At 38.9% G+C, this 21,304-nt stretch overlaps 1 protein-coding gene across 2 annotated transcripts in view; it reads right to left on the bottom strand.

Moving 5' to 3' along the window:
* Positions 1-6,472: 6,472 nt before the first annotated feature.
* NXPH1 (neurexophilin 1) overlaps positions 6,473-21,304 on the bottom strand; it is a 374,390-nt gene continuing 359,558 nt past the window's right edge. Inside the window, exon 5 of one of the 2 annotated variants that reach the window (XM_086397628.1) lies at positions 6,473-8,442. In XM_086397628.1, coding sequence (XP_086253754.1) covers positions 7,681-8,442 — 762 coding nt within the window. In that variant the 3' untranslated portion in view covers positions 6,473-7,680. The remainder of the gene's footprint in view (positions 8,443-21,304) is intronic. The other variant, XR_015162950.1, reaches the window with a different exon arrangement.

The following is a 21,304-nucleotide window of genomic DNA, read 5'->3' on the forward strand; positions in this document are numbered from 1 at the left end:
TCTCCAGTGGTCCAGTGGTTAAGATTCCATGATCCACAGCCTGGGGCCTGGGTTCGGTCCTCAGTTGGGAAACTAAGACCCCTTATGCCACGCAGCCAGCCAAAAAACTAAAAGTAAACTTTACCAAGGTAGCTTATATTAAAAAAAAAAAAAATTAAAGTTACTTGACTCATTTTTGAGGAAAGATGGAAGCCATGATCTGAAATTTCCTAAACATACCATAGGAGTTCCCTGAAATGAGATTCTGATGCAGGGATTGGGTAACTCAAAATTGTATTTCAGCTCTGTTCATCCCTGACCTACCACTTCCCTACTCAGCAAGCTCAAAGACTCCCTGGCTTCAAATCAAAATGACTTCACACACACACACACACACTCTCTCTCTCTCTTTCTCTCTCTCTCTTCCTGCTTTGGGGGACCACACTGGCTCCCACTGCGGGTTGGTTGGCCCTTGGAGCCCGCTGAACCAGCCATAGGAGTCTCAGGGTCCTGAAGCAGTAAGAGAAACAGCAAGCAGCTGAAGAAAAACAAAGAGATTCAATGAATTCTTCATCTTTTTTATATAAGCATGTTGTATGTTCATAATAGGCATGATGATTTTGCAAATACCAAGACTTTTTTCCACCACAATTTGAAAAATAAGAACTCGGAGTAACAGAGAGAAGTACCAGTTTACAAGTCAGACTCTGGAGTCATGAAGGTGTGGTTTGACTCCTAGAGGTATAGCTTAGGGCCTGTACTACATTGGGTGAAGTTACTTGGTCTCCAAGTTCAGACTTTTTAACTGCAATGAGGCAAAAAAAAGAGTTTCTATATCTTCAACAAGCTGTGAGGTTGAGGGGACACATGGGCAAGTCAGTGGCTCATCCTTAAGTGTTCAACAAACACTCGCCATTACCAGAAACTTACACTCCTTTCTCTTGTGGGTGAAGAAAGTAAGACAGAATAACAATGAGTCTCCTTCCACAAAATTCTGAGGCACTGCAGCTCAGACAGCAGCACAGAAAAACCCTGAATGCTACCCCTCCCTTGGACAAACTGAGTCTGCATAGGGAACAGTTTTCTCTGGAGGAAAAAACCAAAGCTGGTGGAGCCCCTCCTGCAGGGAATGCGAACAGACAGATGGAAACTGTATTAGCAGTGCTGGGAAAGGCTGAGGTGTGGTCTTTCCATGGCAGCCCACAATCTGAGTGAGCTCAGAACCTAAAAGGTCTCTCTGAGGAAGGAAGGGCTTCTACTCCAATTTGGGCGAGCTAACTATGAGAACTTGCACCTGAGAGATAAGCCTGTAGAAGGCCTCGCTTGGAAAAATCTGGAGGGAGCTCAAGCCCATGAGCACAAGACCTACAGACAGCGGGGACTGAGAAACCACTCTTCAAGGGCTCACCTGCCACGGCACCCAGCACAGAAGCAGCCCTTTGAAAAGTGCCAGACTTTGTGTGAATCAAGCTCATTTGCTAATTTTAAAGCTGGTAGACTGAGGAGCAAGGGCCTGCTGGGATCCTCCCTCACAATAGAGGTGGTAGGCACTGTCTTCATTAAAGCAGGTAGGAGCCATCTTTTTTTTTCTTTCTGTTAAAATCAAACCCCAATAGAGACCAGCCTTGAAAATTCTGTGAGAGGATAAAACCACTTAAGTCATCCAAACAAAGCTTATGTTAGCTTATTTTGCAACACTAACTCGTCCTGGGTCATTTCAAGCTTATGGCTCTAGAAATTGTAGGCAAAACTTAAAAACTGTTTTCCAATATTGATATGAGGTAACAACCTCTAACTAATTTCCCACCATTGAAGAAAATACAAATCTATAGCCAGTCATTAGGAAGTATAAACAGTCACAGCTGTCTCACTACATAAGCTGCTTTATAACAATGCACTACTCCTGAGCCTCGGTCTGTGTTTTGGTTTTGACTACTTCCAGTTTGCAAACTGTCCTTTTGGTGTGTACACAGTAAACTTTTACTAATCACTACTTTAAGGATTTGTCGGTTTTACTTCTGTTGTTTCTGAACTTTTGGTAGCTTGTACCATCAAGAGTGGGATTGAGAGAAGATGGCATTATGACTCCGAGGAGGCTGGTGAGCCAACTCATGCTGGTACCTACAGTGTCCACTGAGTTCCTCGCTTTCTTGCCCACTCTGGGATTCGAGGGTGATTCTCTCCTGGGTCCAGGCTCCGCGACCTTTGTATTTTGAGCTCTCCCGCTTTATTGTGCATACCTCTATTTTGTTCATTAAGTCTTCTTGGTAAGTACCCTATTCTGTTCAATAGTGAGAAAAACATAAGTCCCTGTGTTTTGGAACAGCTCTTAAGAAATACAGGTCCCCTTGAAGTGATGACCTCACAGGGAATCTAAATGCAAAGATGGGTTCCACCTCCCTCAGAAACCCCTGAGTTCTGTACATATATCCACTGTGGATCAGAATCGTGTGACTTTTTGGAAAACAGATGAACTTTTGGATAATTTGGAATTGTAGCAACCACTTGGGGGAAACTTGAATTTATATAAGTCCACATTTAGTTTTGGAGAAGGGAATGGCAACCTACTCCAGTATTCTTGCATGGAGAATCCCGTAGACAGAGGAGCCTGGTGGGCTGCTGTCCATGGGGTCGCACAGACTCGGACACGACTGAAGCGACTTAGCATGTATGCATGCATGCATTGGAGAAGGAAATGGCAACCCACTGAAGTATTCTTGCCTGGAGAATCCCAGGGACAGAGGAGCCTGGTGGGCTGCCATCTATGGGGTCGCACAGAGTCGGACACAACTGACGTGACTTAGCAGCAGCAGCAGCATTTAGTTTTACTAAAAAACTTCAATAAATGGTGTTGGGAAAACTGGACTCTTACACTAAACACAATTAGCTTCTTTTTCGCCTTCTACTAAAAGCTTTTATAAAATGCTGAAAAGAAATTCATTATAATAATAAAACTGGATTGCAGAAAATTGGCAAAGTGAATTTTGGCAGTAAAAAACATAGTAGATTCAGATATAGATAGATAGGTATATAGATAGATTTAATACTTATTTGACAATAGAGGCTTTCTACAACTTTCTAGCAGTATTTCTTTACACAGTCACTATCTCCATGGCCAAATTTACTCCTATGTTTGAATCAAGGAATTTGTGTATTAGAAATAAGTAACTCCAGTGATCTATTTAGGGCCGTTGGTAGAATTAGCAAACAGAAACCCAGCACCTGCTAGGTGAGGAGGATGTGAACAGAGCTTTGGCTATATGTCTAGTTTTAGGAGAATGTACTCTTGGCACCTCCAACAGTGACAACCAGTACAGCCAACGAAAGGAAGTCTCTAAGCCTTCTCATCCGTCACTTTTAGGGCCTTTAGAGTCATCCTGCAATCCAGCAGTAATAAAAAGCATGATCCTGTAAATGCAGAATTATAAACATTAAACTGCTTTTCATCAAACTCAGGACACTTGGCCAGTTACTTGGCAGTAGTAGTCTCCTAATTGTAGGTGATTCCTCTAGACTTTGTTCACACAAGCATTGAAACTAAAACTCTCATGGGATGTCTGCTGTTTGCCATTCTAGTAAAAATAAAAGCAATTGCAAATGTGTTACCTAAAAGTATTTGATGGTATAGGATACAAAAATTAATGACACATCATAATTTTAAACTGAGAAGGATTATTTCCTTTGCTCCCCAGCCCTGAAATCCTTCTTTGATAAGCATGGGACAAACCTGACCTAGCAATCAGCTGTTTAGGATTCAATTCTGACTGTTAAAATCCTCAATTCTTGTCACCTACAAACTAAGTAAATAGTAAACGTTTCTATGCAAATTCATGTTTTCAAATTTTTAATTTTTGAATGCATCTACTAATTTTCATTTGAATAAAAGTGTAAAGATAAAATAAATAGACCAATTGAATAAATACCAATAAATGTCTGAAACTAGTACACCAACCTAATCTCTCAGAAGTTAATAAACACAGACATTTGATTTTGCTTCAGGCTAAAACTTGGCATTCAGAGTCGATGGTGGAGATGTAAACTGTTTTTCCAAACAACTGTTCATATTGGTTAAGCTGCTTCTTACATGTAAAGCAGTGGGGAAAAGGGAAAAGACAAACACTTTCTCAGGCTTCTTATGATTGTTTTAATCTATTCTGTGCAAAAATATGGCTTACAGTTTATTGCTGCAATGTAGGAACCTGAAGATTCCTGTCCACAGTTTTAACAAGTATTTCTATTACTTTCAGAATAATGACTTCCAGAATTTAGTACTGTACTATTAACAGTTATGCCCTTTCTACTCATGCAGAGAAATTCTCACAAGAGTCAGTGACCCCAAAATGCCCAATTGAAACCGTACCATGACAATTCATTGTTTTCATCATAACTGTATAAACTGGTAACTTGTATCATTTTCCTTTCATGAGGCAATATCACTGCAATGATCATTTCTTTATAATAATTTCAATTATACTAAAATGCTTCTGAAAATAACAGTAGGTGACGACAAACCCATGTTTGCATCAGATGTTATCTACTTCCACCTTGACGTGTTTTTTTTCTATACCTTAGCAAAGGTAAGAAAAAGCAATTTCCTTAGTATAGCTTAAAATTAATTTTTTCCAAATAACAAATGATTTTTTAGCATAATTAAAACTTAAATAACCAGTTTGTTGAAGCAACAAGTTGGCCTAGTAAAAGTTTTTCATCTGAACCTTTGAACCTTCATATTCATCACAGTCCATCATCCAGTTCCTAATCTAAAACAGAAAGAGTATATTAGATACATACAAGTAAATTATCTTTTGAATCCTACTTCTATGTCATCATGACATGTATACCACAGACGGAGGTGTTAGTGACATGTGAGTACAGGTCCCGAAAACAATCCTAAAAGTTTGGATTTTAAAAAATTGAAATCTTCATTAGGAGTTTTCTCTTTTTTTCTTCTAAAGAAAAACTACAGAAAAAATAATTCAATGCTTTATTTGCTGCATTAGGCAATGGCACCCCACTCCAGTACTCTTGCCTGGAAAATCCCATGGGTGGAGGAGCCTGGTAGGCTGCGGTCCATGGGGTCACGAAGAGTCGGACATGACTGAGCGACTTCATTTTCACTTTTCACTTTCACGCATTGGAGAAGGAAATGGCAACCCACTCCAGTGTTCTTGCCTAAAGAATTTGGGGTCACACAGAGTCGGACATGACTGAAGTGACTTAGCAGCAGCAGCATATGTTCATAAAAACAAAAGCAATATTTCAAAGGGACTTTGAAAGGGCAGATGGGTGAAGACTGAAGCATATTTTCTTCTAATCTTGAATGTTGGATCACAGGGCAGATTAGACCACATAATGAAAGTCACAGGCCACTAATCAAATGATAAAAAAAATAAAAGATATTTGCTTTCTGACTTACTCTCCTTTTTGTTAAGAGAGAATTAACTCCTAAATGAACATTTTGATAAATAAACCCCTGAATAGTAAGATTTATCTGTGGAAAATATGTTATGCAGCTGGGACTTAAGCTCTTCTTGCCAATCACGCCAGGGAAGTCTGTTCTAACATTAGCTTCTAAATCCCATGGCAAATTAATTGATACATTGATATAAATGGTTGTCTAGCTATATTGGAGGGATTTGGGAGATGGACATTGAACAGAATGATTTGCCTTTAATTGGCAATTGAAGGCTCTGTTTAGTCAAACCAGTTACTGAGTTCTTGCTTTAGAACTCTATAGTATGGGGTTCCCTGTAGTACTTCTATCATTTTCTACACGAAACATACTTATTCCTATGTAGCATGGAGGGAAGATGAGAATGAGTGAATGTTCTTAATTTGACTTCTTTGGTTAACCTTTGAGACTTTTCATATCCCAATCCCCAGTTTGTGACCTTAAATATGGGATATTACCTTAACGTATTTATTCTTCTGTTTATTATGCTGGGATTGTATACCATAATTACTTTTTAAAAATAAAGTTTAATGTCCAAAAATAATGCTTTATACATACATTGACCCCTTTTGCTGTATGTAAATTGAGCATCGAAGCCCTCCACTACTACTGTCATTTCCTTAGTTGAGTCGATATGGTAGAATCGGAGGAAATCAGCCACAATCTTCAGGCATCTTGGCTTTCTTTTAAGAAAAAAAGATACCTTCTAAACATCCTACTAAATAAAGATGTTGTACAGGAAAAGTAAAAAACAACTAGCTATAATAATTCAGGAGACCTCAATTATCTCTTTATGTTCATTGATTTTTTTGGTGTTCTTGAACAACTAACATGACAACAAACTGAAAATGTGTGTAATACTGAATGCCACAACTGTTTCCCAGGCTTGAGACTGAGACTCCTAAGTTGTTTTGACTAGGTAACTAATAACAATTTAGATAGGTCTATACAGATTTAGAGACATGAGATGCAAAACCATGAGTGTCTTCCAGCACATTCTTCTTGTCAGAACCATTTAAATCACCATCTTACACAAGTACATATTGAAACTCAACTTTAAGCATTTTATTTTTATGTACATTTCATTTTGTCCAGAAATAAAATGTCTAAATACAGACAGACTGTAATGTTGTATATGTATAGGTTTCAACAATACTTGAGCTGAATAAATGCTTTGTACATTAAGTTTGTCTTTTCAATGGAGTTCACAGCTACATCGATAGAATGGATTCCTCATATCCTTTTTTTTTTATTCTTTTTAAACCAATAACAAGCAGAGAGACAAGTACAAGTTAATATTAATAAGCAGCTCAAATTACACTTGGTTAAACTATGTACAATACAAACCATTCATACAAATGAAGACTAGGATATTGAATTTGTTACAATATGTTTAGTAAAGATAAGACAGACACTTATAACTTACATGGTGTCTGTCAGGCATTTCCCTTCTTATATAATGATCAGAACTTGTTTTAAGCAGCCTTAGCTGGTCTCGACTTTGCAAAAGTCCAATGACTGGTGATGAAAGCTGTAGTCCAGTGTCTGCCCACATGTAAATTCCAAATGTTTGCTCATCTTTACTGAGAACAGGCTCCCTCCATAGAAAAAAGAGCTATCTTGGATCACCTTGAATGTGCCTACTGAATGCTGGAAAAAATTACTACACTTGTTGTGTTCATAAAATAAAGAATACTGAGCTCTAAAAACACATTTTTTTTTCCATTTTAACAAGCATTATACTCCTACAGTAGTATTTACCAGTACAGCTACTCCAAGCAGTAGAAATGCATGAGTGGGGACTATTGATTAGCATGTACTCAAGACATTAAAGAGAGATTTCCATAACAGCAAGTGCTAAAAACCATTCACTGTCTAGTTAATCCTTTTGCTTGATGATCCTTTATCCTGAACCATTATGAGTCAGACAATGAAAGCCCTCTCAACAGGAATCATGACAGACGCCGGCTGAAATGTGTATGCGCGTGTGTTGGTGTACGTCTATGTGTGAGAGCGTGTCTTCAGGTGTGGCTTTAGAATCTGTGGTGATTTTGCGACTATACCAAGAGATGAAGCTGACTGGGCAGAAATTACATCAGGTTGTTTTCCACGAGCGTATTTGCAGTCAGGTGACGAGAGCAGCAGTGTAGACACGTTCCAGGCAACAGATGGGACCTTCTTCTTGAGGTGACAGCCCTGTCATGTGACCTGGAATTCCTCAGGCCTCAGTCTCACCCCCGTGTCTGTCCTCATCCAGAGGGGAAGTAAGGTGTGTCGCTGTGGTAGTTGTAGTCGGGGCACACTTTCTGTACTAGTTTATAATCTGTACTATAAAAGGAAATGTAAATACAGATCACCTTAAAGGGCTTGGAGCAGAGCCAGGACACGTGACTTTGCGTCTGCTCCTGGTAACAGGTTTTTGAAGGGTCATAGTTGCAGAGTGTGTTCTTGGTAGCCTTGTCAACCTTTTCATACTCAATGCGGCAGTTAAAGGACTTGGAATCTTTGGCATCAATCACGGTTTGTTGTGCCAAGTCGAATTCCACTATTTTCGTAGGGGGTACCAGGCTGACAGATACATTCCCTTGACCAGTGGAATTGTGCCTGAAATAAACGCTAAACGTCCCATTGCCATGATCGACAATTTTCCCAGTTATCAGCAGGTTTAGTTTCACTGTTTTGATGTTGGAATGAAAATCACCCCATCCAAACATTTTCTTAAACTTGCCCGTCTTAACAATGGGCCTTCGCTTGGCCCTGGGCCGGGGCTCTTGAAGGTCTGTGGAGTTCCTCAACCAGTCCCAGAGGTCTTGCTCAGAATAAGGTTCTGGGGTGTCATATCGCAGGTCTAAATCTGTATCATTTTCTTTGCCACGAAAAGTCTGTGACAGGAGTCGGCTGATAGACAAGTCTTTGCTGCTTTCTGTCCATATGTGCTTTAGTGTGGATTTGCTGCCTCCTGATTTTAGAAGTTCTGACTTCCCACCGTTTGTTAAATTGGCACATGTGACCTGAAAATGGAACAGAAAAATGGTGTTTACAACCCTGTATCTGAGAACACATAACACAGATTCAAGCCTTCTTTCAGTGGCTGGGGATTCAAGTACCTTCAGCACGTGGCCAATGCTTATTAAGCTGTGATTGAGTACCACTGCTATTTTTATACAAGGATGGGAGAGAGGAGGTGGATAAAAACCATTAAACATGACAGAAAGATTATATAAAAACATTGACTTTGAAAAGGGCCACATAACATGAATACAGCAAAGCACCTTAGTGTGATTTATGTTTGAATTACTTCTCAGTGCCAAAATCCAAACACTTTTAAAATAAACTTTTACAAAGGATTATGTTACTTTTTTACTTTGAAATCACCGTAAGCTTTAAAATGGTATGATTCTCAGAAATACATCAACTGACATTCTACAGACTTTTGATAGTCCATGCCACAGTCACATAAGAAAAGTTAGTTTTGCAGGGAGACTCTAGAATATTTTTTTCTGGTCAAAACAAAATAACTTGTTTATGATCACCTATTATTGGCAAGAAACATACTGTATAAGATAATTTTTCCATTAACAGATTTAAATGTGATCTAGTAAAACAAATGCTATTGATAGGAGTACAGACCTTTTGATTTTAGAGTTTATTTTGGCCTGTGTACTTGTTTTGTTTCGATGGAATCTAATTGATTGGTCAAACATCCAAATCTGTACTTGCCTAATTCTATTGTCTTTGTTCTTCCTGCAGCCTCTATATTTATTCTTAGTATAAAAGAAATAAATACATATCCCAGTCTCTCAAATTACACAGATAATTTCCCATTCTTTGGGTGGCAAAAAGAATAAATGTATTTGATAACGGCTTGGCACTTGTATCTCAGCAACAACATAGTTCATCAGGGAGAGAGTATAATGAGATGAATCCATGGTACACTGGCTCATGAGTAATGAAACTGTCCTAAAGAAGAAGTAAAAGGGACTTAGCGTGCATTTACCAGCAGAATATAGGGAGTAAAAGAGAAAGAGAAAAAAAAAAAAAGGAAGTGGCAGGTTTCAAGGGAAAAAAAAAATGGATCTATTTAACAGGATGCTAAGATTCTGACAGCAGAACAACCTCTGATTTTCAGGCAGAATAGAAATTTACATCTAAATTATACTCTCCACAGCTGTAGTAATTATGAGTGCGAGCTCTGGAGTCAGACACCCTGAATCCCAATGCAGGCTATGATCCTTCACAGCTGTATGATCTGGGCCAGTTGCTTGACTTGTGTACATTTCTGTATTTCTCTTCCACAGAGTAGAAAAATGATATCCCTTTTCCTCACATGGCTGTTTGAAGAATTAAACTGGACAGTCCATTAAAAGCACGGAAGGACAGTACCTGGACAGGATGAGTGTTCAACATTAGTATTTCTAACTATTATCATCCTGAAACATTTTACCTCTGAATTCCATGGGGTACTATTTTATGTAAATAAATAATAGACAATAGGATCTGAGAGCAAGGGTATATTTATAAGAAAATCTCCCATATATATATATATATATATATATATATATATATAGTGCCCAGGTGCCACAGTGGTAAAGAACCTGCCTGCCAGTCCAGGAGTTGAAAGAGGCAGATTTGATCCCTGGGTTGGGAAGATCCCCTGGAGGAGGGCATGGCAACCCACTCCATTATTCTTGCCTGGAGAAGCCCATGGGCTGAGGAACCTGGATGGGGGGGCGGGGCAAGGCTACAGTCCATAGGGTCACAAAGAGTTGGACATGACTGAAGCAACTAAGAAAGTGAAAGTATTAGTCTCTCAGTAGTTTTCGACCCCATGGACCATAGCGCCCCCTCCAGGCTCCTCTGTCCATGGTATTTCCCAGGCAAGGATACTGGAGTGGGTTGCCATTTCCTTCTCCAGGGGATCTTCCTGACCCAACAGTGGAACCTGGGTTGCCTGCATTGCAGGCAGATTCTTTAACATCTGAGCCACCAGGGAAGCCTGAAGTGGCTAAGCACACACATACATACTTTCCAAAGTATTTAGGCGCTACCACAACCTAAAAACATGACAAACTGAGTTGTTAGCAAAATTCAGATGAATAAAACATGAGCAGAACTTCAGCTATTAAACTGTTCAAGGACCAAATGCAATGAATTTATTAGCCCTCAATGGTGCGATGTGAACGGCTTCTAGTGGTGGAGTCAAGAGGCCTCTGCAACATCTGAGTTTGGGTACAGAATCAAAGTAGGCTATAATCACCAGCACTGCCTTGACTATTATTCTCCTTTCCTCTCCCTTTCATTTAGGCTAGGAGAGAAGCAGGGCAATGTCTAGGAGAGTTTAGGTCATGAAAAATCAGAAAGGGTCCATGATTCATCTTGCTTTATTAATTCAATAACTATATAGTGTGATTCTGCTAATATTGAGTAAAATAACAGGAATACAAAGGCAAATGAGATGTGGTTCTTTCTTTCAAGATGTTCACCATCTAATAGTGAGATCAGTTAAGCAAGGAGTATAGTGATGTGAACAACACAATGTACAATATTCTTAGAGTCAAAGTTAAAAGGTAGAGAAGATATAATAGAGGAGATTATACTCAGATCTGGGAGAATAAAAAAAAGGGGGGGGGTTAGGACTTCAACAGATAATGAACAGGCTAGAGAAGTTCTTCTAAGTATAAGGAACATACTATGCAAAAGTAAAAAGTTGAAAAAGAACATGTCAAATGTAAGAATGGAAAATAGTTCCTTATCTCTGAACTTAAGGGAGAATTGACAGGAAGGATAAACAGAAGTTGCAAGATGTTGGCAGAACACAAAGGTCAGGTCAGTTCAGTTCAGTCACTCAGTTGTGTCCAACTCTTTGCAACCCCATGAACTGCAGAACGCCAGGCCTCCCTGTCCATCACCAAATCCTAGCGTTTATCCAAACTCGTGTCCATTGAGTCAGTGATGCCATCCAACCATCTCGTCCTCTGTCATCCCCTTCTCCTCCTGCCCTCAATCTTTCCCAGCATCAGGATCTTTTCAAATGAGTCAGCTTTTTGCATCAGGTGGCCAAAGTATTGGAGTTTCAGCTTCAGCATCAGTCCTTCCAATGAACAAACAGGACTGATCTCCTTTAGGATGGACTGGTTGGATCTCCTTACAGTCCAAAGAACTCTCAAGAGTCTTCTCCAACACCACAGTTCAGAAACATCAATTCTTCAGTGCTCAGCTTTCTTTATAGTCCAACTTTCAGATCCATACATGACTACTGGAAAAACCATAGCCTTGACCAGATGGACCTTTATTGACAAAGTAACATCTCTGCTTTTTAAAATGCTCTCTAGGTTGGTCATAACTTTCCTTCCAAGGAGTAAGCATCTTTTAATTTCATGGCTGCAATCACCATCTGCAGAGATTTTGGAGCCCCCAGAAAATAAAGTCAGCCACTGTTTCCACTGTTTCCCCATCTATTTGCCATGAAGTGATGGGACCGGATGCCATGATCTTAGTTTTCTGAATATTGAGCTTTAAGCCAACTTTTTCACTCCCCTCTTTCACTTTCATCATGAGGCTCTTTAGTTCTTCACTTTCTGCCATAAGGGTGGTGTCATCTGCATATCTGAGGTTACTGATATTTCTCCCGGCAATCTTGATTCCAGCTTGTGCTTCATCCAGCCCAACATTTCTCATGATGTACTCTGCATATAAGTTAAATAAGCAGGGTGACAATATACAGCCTTGACATACTCCTTTTCCTATTTGGAACCAGTCTGTTGTTCCATGTCCAGCTTTAACTATTGCTTCCTGACCTGCATATAGGTTTCTCAAGAGGCAGGTCAGGTGGTCTGGTATTCTCATCTCTTTCAGAATTTTTCACAGTTTGTTGTGATCCACACAGTCAAAGGCTTTGGCATAGTGAATAAATCAAAAATAGATGTTTTTCTGGAACTCTCTTGCTTTTTCAATGATCCAGTGGATGTTTGCAATTTGATCTCTGGTTCCTCTGCCTTCTCTAAAACCAGCTTGAACATCAGGAAGTTCACTGTTCACGTATTGCTGAAGCCTAGCTTGCAGAATTTTGAGCATTACTTTACTAGCGTGTGAGATGAGTGCAATTGTGCAGTAGTTTGAGCCTTCTTTGGTATTGCCTTTCTTTGGAATCAGAATGAAAACTGACCTTTTCCAGTCCTGTGGCCACTGCTATTTTCCAAATTTGCTGACATTGACTGCAGCACTTTCACAGCATCATCTTTTAGGATCTGAAATAGCTCAACTGGAATTTGGCCACCTCCATTAGCTTTGTTCATAGTGAAGCTTCATAAAGCCCACTTGATTTCACATTCCAGGATGTCTGGCTCTAGGTGAGTGATCTCACCATTGTGAATATCTGGGTCGTGAAGATCTTTTTTGTATAGTTCTTCTGTGTATACTTGCTACCTCTTCTTAATATCTTCTGCTTCTGTTAGGTCCATACCATTTCTGTCCTATATTGAGCCCATCTTTACATGAAAAGTTTCCTTGGTATCTCTAATTTCTTGAAGAGATCTCTAGTCTTTCCTATTCTATTGTTTTCCTCTATTTCTTTGCATTGATAGCTGAGGAAGGCTTTCTTATCTCTCTTTCTTATCTCTTATTGCTATTCTTTGGAACTCTGCATTCAAATGGGTATATCTTTCCGTTTCTCCTTTGCTTTTCGCTTCAAAGAAGGTAGGCTATAGTCAAATTGTGAAGTTTCTAGGGTCAATTTATGAAGGTATTTAAAATTAATCTTATAGATAATGAGGAGTCCTTAAATTTTGTCTTATTTTGCTTTTAATTAGGTCATCCTGGCTCTAAAAGAATCACTGACTGGACATTGAAAGGTAGTTTGGTAGGGAGAAACCTTGAGGGAATAATTAAATAACAAATTGTAATACTTCTTTTGAGAAAGTAAATGAGCCTGAACCAAGGCAATGGCAGAGAAAAAGAGAAAGAAAAAAAAATGGATATAAAAGATATTTCAGAGGCAGGATTAACTTAATTTGATGATATATATTGGCTAAGCAGGAATGTGAAAAAGTTGAGAATTAATGAATTTTCTTGCGTCTGTAAGAAATACAAAAGTAACACGTTAAAAAAGTTTATTGAAAAGAAGTCTCCTTGAAAAGGAGTCTCCTGACTTTTAAATTAACTACTAAGGACCTTCTTGAAACAAGTGTTAGTGGTGGTAAAGAAATGATGTAAGATGAAAAAGAAGTGCAGCTATCTTAATACATCTGCTCCCAGATGCAGTCAAGAATTCTCAGCTTTCTCACTCTATTATATTGCTTTACATATGAAGAATTTTCATTTTTGAAGCACATAAATGTACACATAAAATTGAAATAGATTTTGAGCCTTACTGAATAAACAGTATATTAAAAAAAAAATCTTAGACTCAGAACACCTTCTATCATTGGTTTTACAAACAGAAGAGAAGAGTTTCTTTTGAAAAGTCACCTAAAGATCCTTTCACATCAGTATATCAGAATGATGACAGAGGTTGTGAAGACTATGGCATAAAATGAGCCCAAAAGAAAAATCTGACAATTGCTAACTAACTCAATTCCAAAAAGGCAACGCACTGTGAACTTTTTTCTACAAAGAGTCATTTTTTCTATCACAGTGAAAGCACTAAAGATACTTCCTAACTGAATATAATTTTCCAAGTCAAAAGTGGCTGCATTTGAATCAGTTCTAATGAAGTGGATGAAACTGGAGCCTATTATACAGAGTGAGGTAAGCCAGAAAGAAAAACACCAATACAGTATATTAATGCATATATATGGAATTTTAAAAGCTGGTAATGACAACACTATGTGCGAGACAGCAAAAGAGACACAGATGTATAGAACAGACTTTTGGACTCTGTGGGAGAGGGCAAGGGTGGGATGATTTGAGAGAATAGCACTGAAACATGTATATTACCATATGTGAAATAGATCACCAGTCCAAGTTTGATGCACAGAACAGGGCACTCAGAGCCGGTGCACTGGGATAACCCTGAGGGATGGGGTGGGGAGGGAGGTGGGAGGGGGTTTCGGGATGGGGGACGCATGTACACCCATGGCTGATTCATGTCAATGTATGGCAAAACCCACAATATTGTAAAGTAATTAGCCTCCAATTAAAATAAATTAATTAACTTTTTAAAGTGGCCAATGCCTCAAAAATAAAAATTTTAAGACGTGGCCAACGCCCACTCCAAAGGAGCTGACCCACTCACTAGTTCAATCGTACCATTTCCACAAATTATGTGAGTTGTCTAATTGCTTTATAAACACTGAGAATCATACAGACTCTTACCATGATTAGGAATATGCATGTTAAAGCACATGTTTCTTTTGACAACATTCAAAAATAGGTACAAAGACAAGGGTCATTTTCTTCAACCATAAACAAAGACAGAGCTTGAATCTAACATTAAGGGAGCTTGTCTGGGGCAGGACCTGTGTTGGGGGCTAGAAAAAGGAGACTGCTATTGACTGGTGGGGGTATAAGCATATAAAGAGTTGAGACACCTTGGTCTAGCTCCTCCTTTATATCTCTCAGGGCTATACTTTCACATTGCTGTCTTTAACATCTTTTCATTACAGGCTTATAATCCTAATGTCAATATATTATCTTTTAAAATATTGTTGAAAGACGTCACTTTTGGAAGAGATACTTCACTAACACTTCAACTATGCTCCTGGCCTTACGAGATTTTATGTAAACAGGTCCCTCTTTGACTTGTACACCTCCAACTAGAGGGACCTCCAGATGGTCTGTGTATCTCTTTTTATAAAAGAGCAGTAAGGTGCCTTTTAATTTCTACCAGCCCTCACACTTACTGTTGATCTATTACTGTTCAATATAAATTATCTCAAGATTACTTTGAAAATCATGTGTTTATTTCATCAACTGTATGAATATTTAAGCCAAACAAAAATTCTGGATAACCTGATGCTTAAGCAATATCTCTCATCAGTGAATAACTAATCAACAAAACGACCTTGCTCTGTGATTACAACTTCGTTTTCACAGTTTATGATTTGCTACATTGAATATATGTCGCATACTATCAACTGCTATTGGTTAAGGGCATGCTATCTTCAGACACGGTAATTAGCATTTTACATATGGCATTGCACTTCATTTAAACCACAAACACACACACACACTCAGTCACTGACTCACACACAGTATTGTTATTTCCAACTTACAGGCAGAGATACGGAAGCTTGAGAACTTGTTCAAGATTGCTGCTGCTAAGTGAAAGAGCTACTGCTTAGTACTCCACTGGGTATTTCCTTTATTTTTAAAATTATTTTAATCATATACAATTATACATGAATATATGTTTATCAAAACATTTAAACATTAGAGGATTTATGAAGTAAAAATTAAAAGCCTATCTTTATAATCAACCCCTGCTCCCTTATAATCCCACCTCTCTCTGTAAAGAGAAAACCTCAAATTTTTGATGTATATTGTTCCTAAACATTTTCACTATTTTTCATGTATAAATATTTACATCACTAGTGTTGTATTTTATGATTTGTATTTTTTCCAATCAACAATGTCTTTGAGGTGCATAGCTCTTAGTTCATAAAGGTATATCATCTTTATTAAATAGGAAATAGAATTCTAGATATAAATGTATCATATTTCTATTTTGGGGTTACCTTTTGTGATAGATCCTTAATTATTACACTGTTTCACAGACTTAGTTTTTTAGCCTTCCTTCCATTGGTTTTTCTGTTCATTATTGCTTCAGATAACTTCGTCCCTCTTCTGGATTTTCATTTCTGTGGTTGTGTAGATTTGTGTGATCCTTTTAAAAAGAGTTCACATGGGATAAGCTATTTGAGTAGTCTATGCCTAAAAATGTCTTTACTGGCCATAGGCTTACATTGGGCAGAAAAGTCACTCATCTTTCAATTCCTTTTGTTCTGTGATTTTTTTTTTTCCTCTCTCCAAAAAAGCGAGGATATTTTTCCACTTCAGGTATTGTGAAATCTCACAAGGTGAGCTACATGTGCTTGTGCCTTCTCCAGACCTTTTCTTAACTAGTTTAGGGAAAAGCATGCAGCAATTCACAGCCATGCTAGGCTCTTTTTCATAGTGTTCCCCCAAAAGGACTGTAACCCCTTTGGGGAGTGTTTTTCCTGTATTATTCCATTTTGTAACTTGAGGAAAGGACTACCTCGCATAGGGTAAGTACTCAATAAATTATATACATGGTTTATATTCTTACTTACATTAGTTTCAATAGGGAGGGTTCATTGATTCTTTAGCCACAACCAAGATTTTGGTAGAACATGTGGCCCACAGAGGTTTCTCTCTTACAAGTTTGGAGCCTACACTTCACTGATAATTCTCAGAATGCCTGTATTATATGTGATAAGCCAGAGGAAATGGGTTAGTATTTTAATACATCAAAAATACATCATTTCCTTCTGCTACAAAGCAGTGCTCCAGCAGCAGCCACGCTGCATTAACAGTGGGAAAGCAGGAAAATAATCCCAAGCCTCTCCCCTAGTGTAGTCATTGCTGGAGGCTGTATTGTACAGAAACTAAGAAAACGGGCATTGCAGTCAGAGATCACAGGGCTAAACCCAAAATCTGTTACCAATAACCTGAACAGTCAGATTTTTTCCAACTAGAAAATAGAGATGACACCTCACTCACTGGGTTTTTTTGTGAAGATAAAAGATTTTATATGTAGCAGAAATAAAAATAGGGGAAACAGTATGAGTTCAACACTTGAGAGCTAACACTCTGAAGTAGGTTATGAAACCCCAAAGAAAAGGAAAACAAGGCTCTCAGAATGCACCCTGCCATTGTAACCCCATCTTCTCACTGGAGACATTACATTTGCTCAAGTGGGCCAAACAAACTGTGATGGAAATGAGCATAATTGCAACATCTCTGTGGTCATCTTTAGCACTAGGTGGTGGGAGGAGATCACACTGATTCTGTATGTTACGATTTAGTGCTGGCAAAGGTAAGCAATAATTTGTCTTTAGCATAACATTAAAAGAAGATATATTGATCAGCCTGGACATTCGACATCACCCTTAAAAACTAGAAACGTGGTACGTTTCTATGAGTTTGAAGAAGTGGCTAAGAATTTTAGGCATGTTACTCCAGGAGTTTTCATGAATCCATGCAGGATGGCTCACTTTTAACATAGGACACCAACGAGTCCCTTCAAATTATTGTATCGGAGACTGGATCTAAGTTGTGGGTCATTGAGCACCTCGCAAGTTTGTGTAACTATGAAAATTAGTTTTCCTTTTGATTTTTCCTCCTTTAGGTCCTCTCATGAAAATTATCTTGGAAATGTTTCTGTTTCTTTACCTGCAAGGGGGAAAGCATGCCTTGAGAAGAGCCGTGAACTATTGTTTCTACTGCTGAGAAACAGAATTTTTCATCTTACAAAATATTGTCTCTTCCCTTCTGCACACTTTATATAGAGGCACATATAAGTTTTGACATACAGACACATTAACATTTATGAGAAATTAAAAATTATATTCTCTATAATCCCACTTAACCCATTCTCTCAAAACTTAATTGCAGATTACCTTACCCAGATTTGCATTGCAAAAGTTACTTCTTTCTTTAGTATTTTATGATATGTTCATTTAAAATGTATAAGGAATATCCCATGTGAGGAACCCTGGGTACCTCATCATAATAATAAACAAAACATTTAAAATAACATGTTGAAAAGCTATTTCTTGGCTGAAACAAAGCCAGTGTTATTTTCTCGTTATCCATAAAGAGATTTTAATTTGTCAGTAAATCTAGCTGTCTTTAAAGAAAAGACAAATATTGCATATGTAGGAATAGCTGTGTTAAATCCAGGGTCTTTCTATCTGAATTGGAGGCTAATGTGAGTGATTGTCCATAATAAGGCAACTACAGAAGAAATCTGGTACAGTAGAAGCCCAGTTCACTCATTAAACAAATAAATAAATAAATAAATTAGAGTAAAACACTAAAAATACCTATCTACTTTAAAATTTTATAAAAGATCTGCTGGATCATGGAAAAAGGAAAAGAGTTCCAGAAAAACATCTATTTCTGCTTTATTGACTACGCCAAAGCCTTTGACTGTGTGGATCACAATAAACTGTGGAAAATTCTGAAAGAGATGGGAATACCAGACCACTTGACCTACCTCTTGAGAAACCTATATGCAGGTCAGGAAGCAACAGTTAGAACTGGACATGGAACAACAGACTGGTTACAAATAGGAAAAGGAGTCCGTCAAGGCTGTATATTGTCACCCTGCTTATTTAACTTATATGCAGAGTACATCATGAGAAATGCTGAGCTGGAAGAAGCATAAGCTGGAATCAGGACTGCAGAGAGAAATATCAATAACCTCAGATATGCAGATGACACCACCCTTATGGCAGAAAGTGAAGAGGAACTAAAAAGCCTCTTGATGAAAGTGAAAGTGGAGAGTGAAAAAGTTGGTTGAAAGCTCAACATTCAGAAAACGAAGATCATGGCATCTGGTCCCATCACTTCATGGGAAATAGATGGGGAAACAGTGGAAACAGTGTCAGACTTTATTATTTTGGGCTCCAAAATCACTACAGATGGTGACTGAAGCCATGAAATTAAAAGACGATTACTCCTTGGAAGGAAAGTTATGACCAACCTAGATAGCATATTTAAAAGCAGAGACATTACTTTGCCAACAGAGATTCGTCTAGTCAAGGCTATGGTTTTTCCTGTGGTCATGTATGGATGTGAGAGTTGGACTGTGAAGAAAGCTGAGCGCCGAAGAATTGATGCTTTTGAACTGTGGTGTTGGAGAAGACTCTTGAGAGTCCCTTGGACTGCAAGGAGATCCAACTAGTCCATTCTAAAGGAGATCAGTCCTGGGTATTCTTTGGAAGGACTGATGCTAAAGCTGAAACTCCAATACTTTGGCCACCTCATGCGAAGAGTTGACTCACTGGAAAAGACTCTGATGCTGGGAGGGATTGGGGGCAGGAGGAGAAGGGGATGACAGAGGATGAGATAGCTGGATGGCATCACTGACTCGATGGACGTGAGTTTGGGTGAACTCCAGGAGTTGGTGATGGACAGGGAGGCGAGGCGTGCCCGACTCATGGGATTGCAAAGAGTCGGACACGACTGAGCGACTGAACTGAACTGAACTGAGCTGTGAGTGATTGTCCATAATAAGGCATGTAACATGGAGGTTTTAGGATATTTCTAGCTTCTTAAAGTCAAACAAGGTACAGACCTCTCTAAAATGGACCAAATGAGGAAAGACTGACTCACATTTCAATGCCATTTCCAGTGACCTATACATACATACGTTCCCAAATACAGCACTGGTATATGAGAACACCCTGAGTAGTATCACAGTTCACTTTATCCAACTGAAGCTCAAAATCCTGAGGAAATAATAACTTTGATGTTTTTGAGACAATATTCTACTCAACACCCTTTGATTATCCAGAGGTTGATCTGAAAATCTTCTAATAGAGGAAGAAGTCATTATATAAAGAAAGCGATAGAGACTAGTTACAGTGGAATATCATCCTGGTACCATTTAGATCCTAGATTTATTCCAGAATTATTCTAGGGCCTCTTTCTTATCAGACTCCAGCACATGAACACTGCTCAGAGCTTCCCAAGTACAGAGTGGATAAGGCAGAAAGACAACTGAGGAATACAAAAGGGCATGCAGATCCTAAAAATAAAGTCACTCCACACTCCTGTAAAAGCCCTGTAAGCTGGAAGTCCCCAGCTTCCTGAAGTGGAACAAATCCACTGAGAACAGAGAAGACCAACAGAGAAAATTGACCCCTTACTCTTATCAAAGGATGGTGATGCTGGAGTTTGAGTTAGGTAAAACCTTTCGACACTGAGTAAATATATATCTTTAGATCATGCCTTGGGCACAGCAAGATGTGGTAAAGAGTATCCAGCCTACAGCCACAGGGCCCGCAATGGCACTTGGGTGTAGCTCAGGGAGGACCCAACTCGGACTGAGGGAACTTCAAGCTTTCTCACTATGTCTATGACAAAACAATTCCCTTGAAAGCTCTTAAACCAGCCTGTTCTTTTCTAAAGTCCCTCTGGTGAGAAGATTAGCATCTAGTCTTTGATCATTGTTTCTGCCAGGTAAGACTCTTAGCGCTTGGGAAAAGCAGGTCTCTTATTCAATTACAGCCAATGTGGGAATCAGATGCACCAGGAGCCTGGGCTATATTTTACTTTGGTCTGTTCCCGGCTTCTCAAAGTACAGCATGTGGAATTTCACATCAAAGAGCCAAGTGCTGAGGGAAAGAGATGCTTAGGCAAAGAGATCTCATATACAAGGGAAAAGATGGCCTTTGGGTTTTAGGTGCTGTGCCTTTAAAGTTGATCAGATGTAAAACTGAGTGATATGCCTAGATTCCCAAAGGAAAAGGACTTGGCTCTTTTTGTTACCGAGGGAATTAAGTGGACAGTTTCACTAAATCAAAGAAGGATGCTTACCCAGATTATGTTACAGGAGAAGACAAGATGGGTCATGGAGAGAACAGAGCAGAGTCCAAAGAGGCTGAGGATGCTGTAGGAGAAGGCACAGTAGGAAGGCTGAATGAAAGTGTGTCTGCAAGGAGAGCTCTGAGATCCCCTTGACCTTTAATGCACTTTAAAATGACTTGTCACAGCATTAGTGTGAACTGCTGTGAACACTGTGGATGGAGGGAATCACAGGAGAATTGAAAGAAAGACAGGCTGTTAGAGTAGAATTTCCTCTCTCCCCTTTCCCCGATTGTCCTCACACTCAAATGTCCAGATTCCAAGAGGGAGTTTAATTATCCTTTTCAAAAGAGCTGGGTAACACTCCAGATGCCACTAGAG

The sequence above is a fragment of the Bos grunniens genome, chromosome 4, assembly GCF_055505025.1.
Source record: "Bos grunniens cultivar Pamir isolate PY7600 chromosome 4, Bosgru_T2T1.0, whole genome shotgun sequence".
NCBI lineage: Eukaryota > Metazoa > Chordata > Mammalia > Artiodactyla > Bovidae > Bos > Bos grunniens.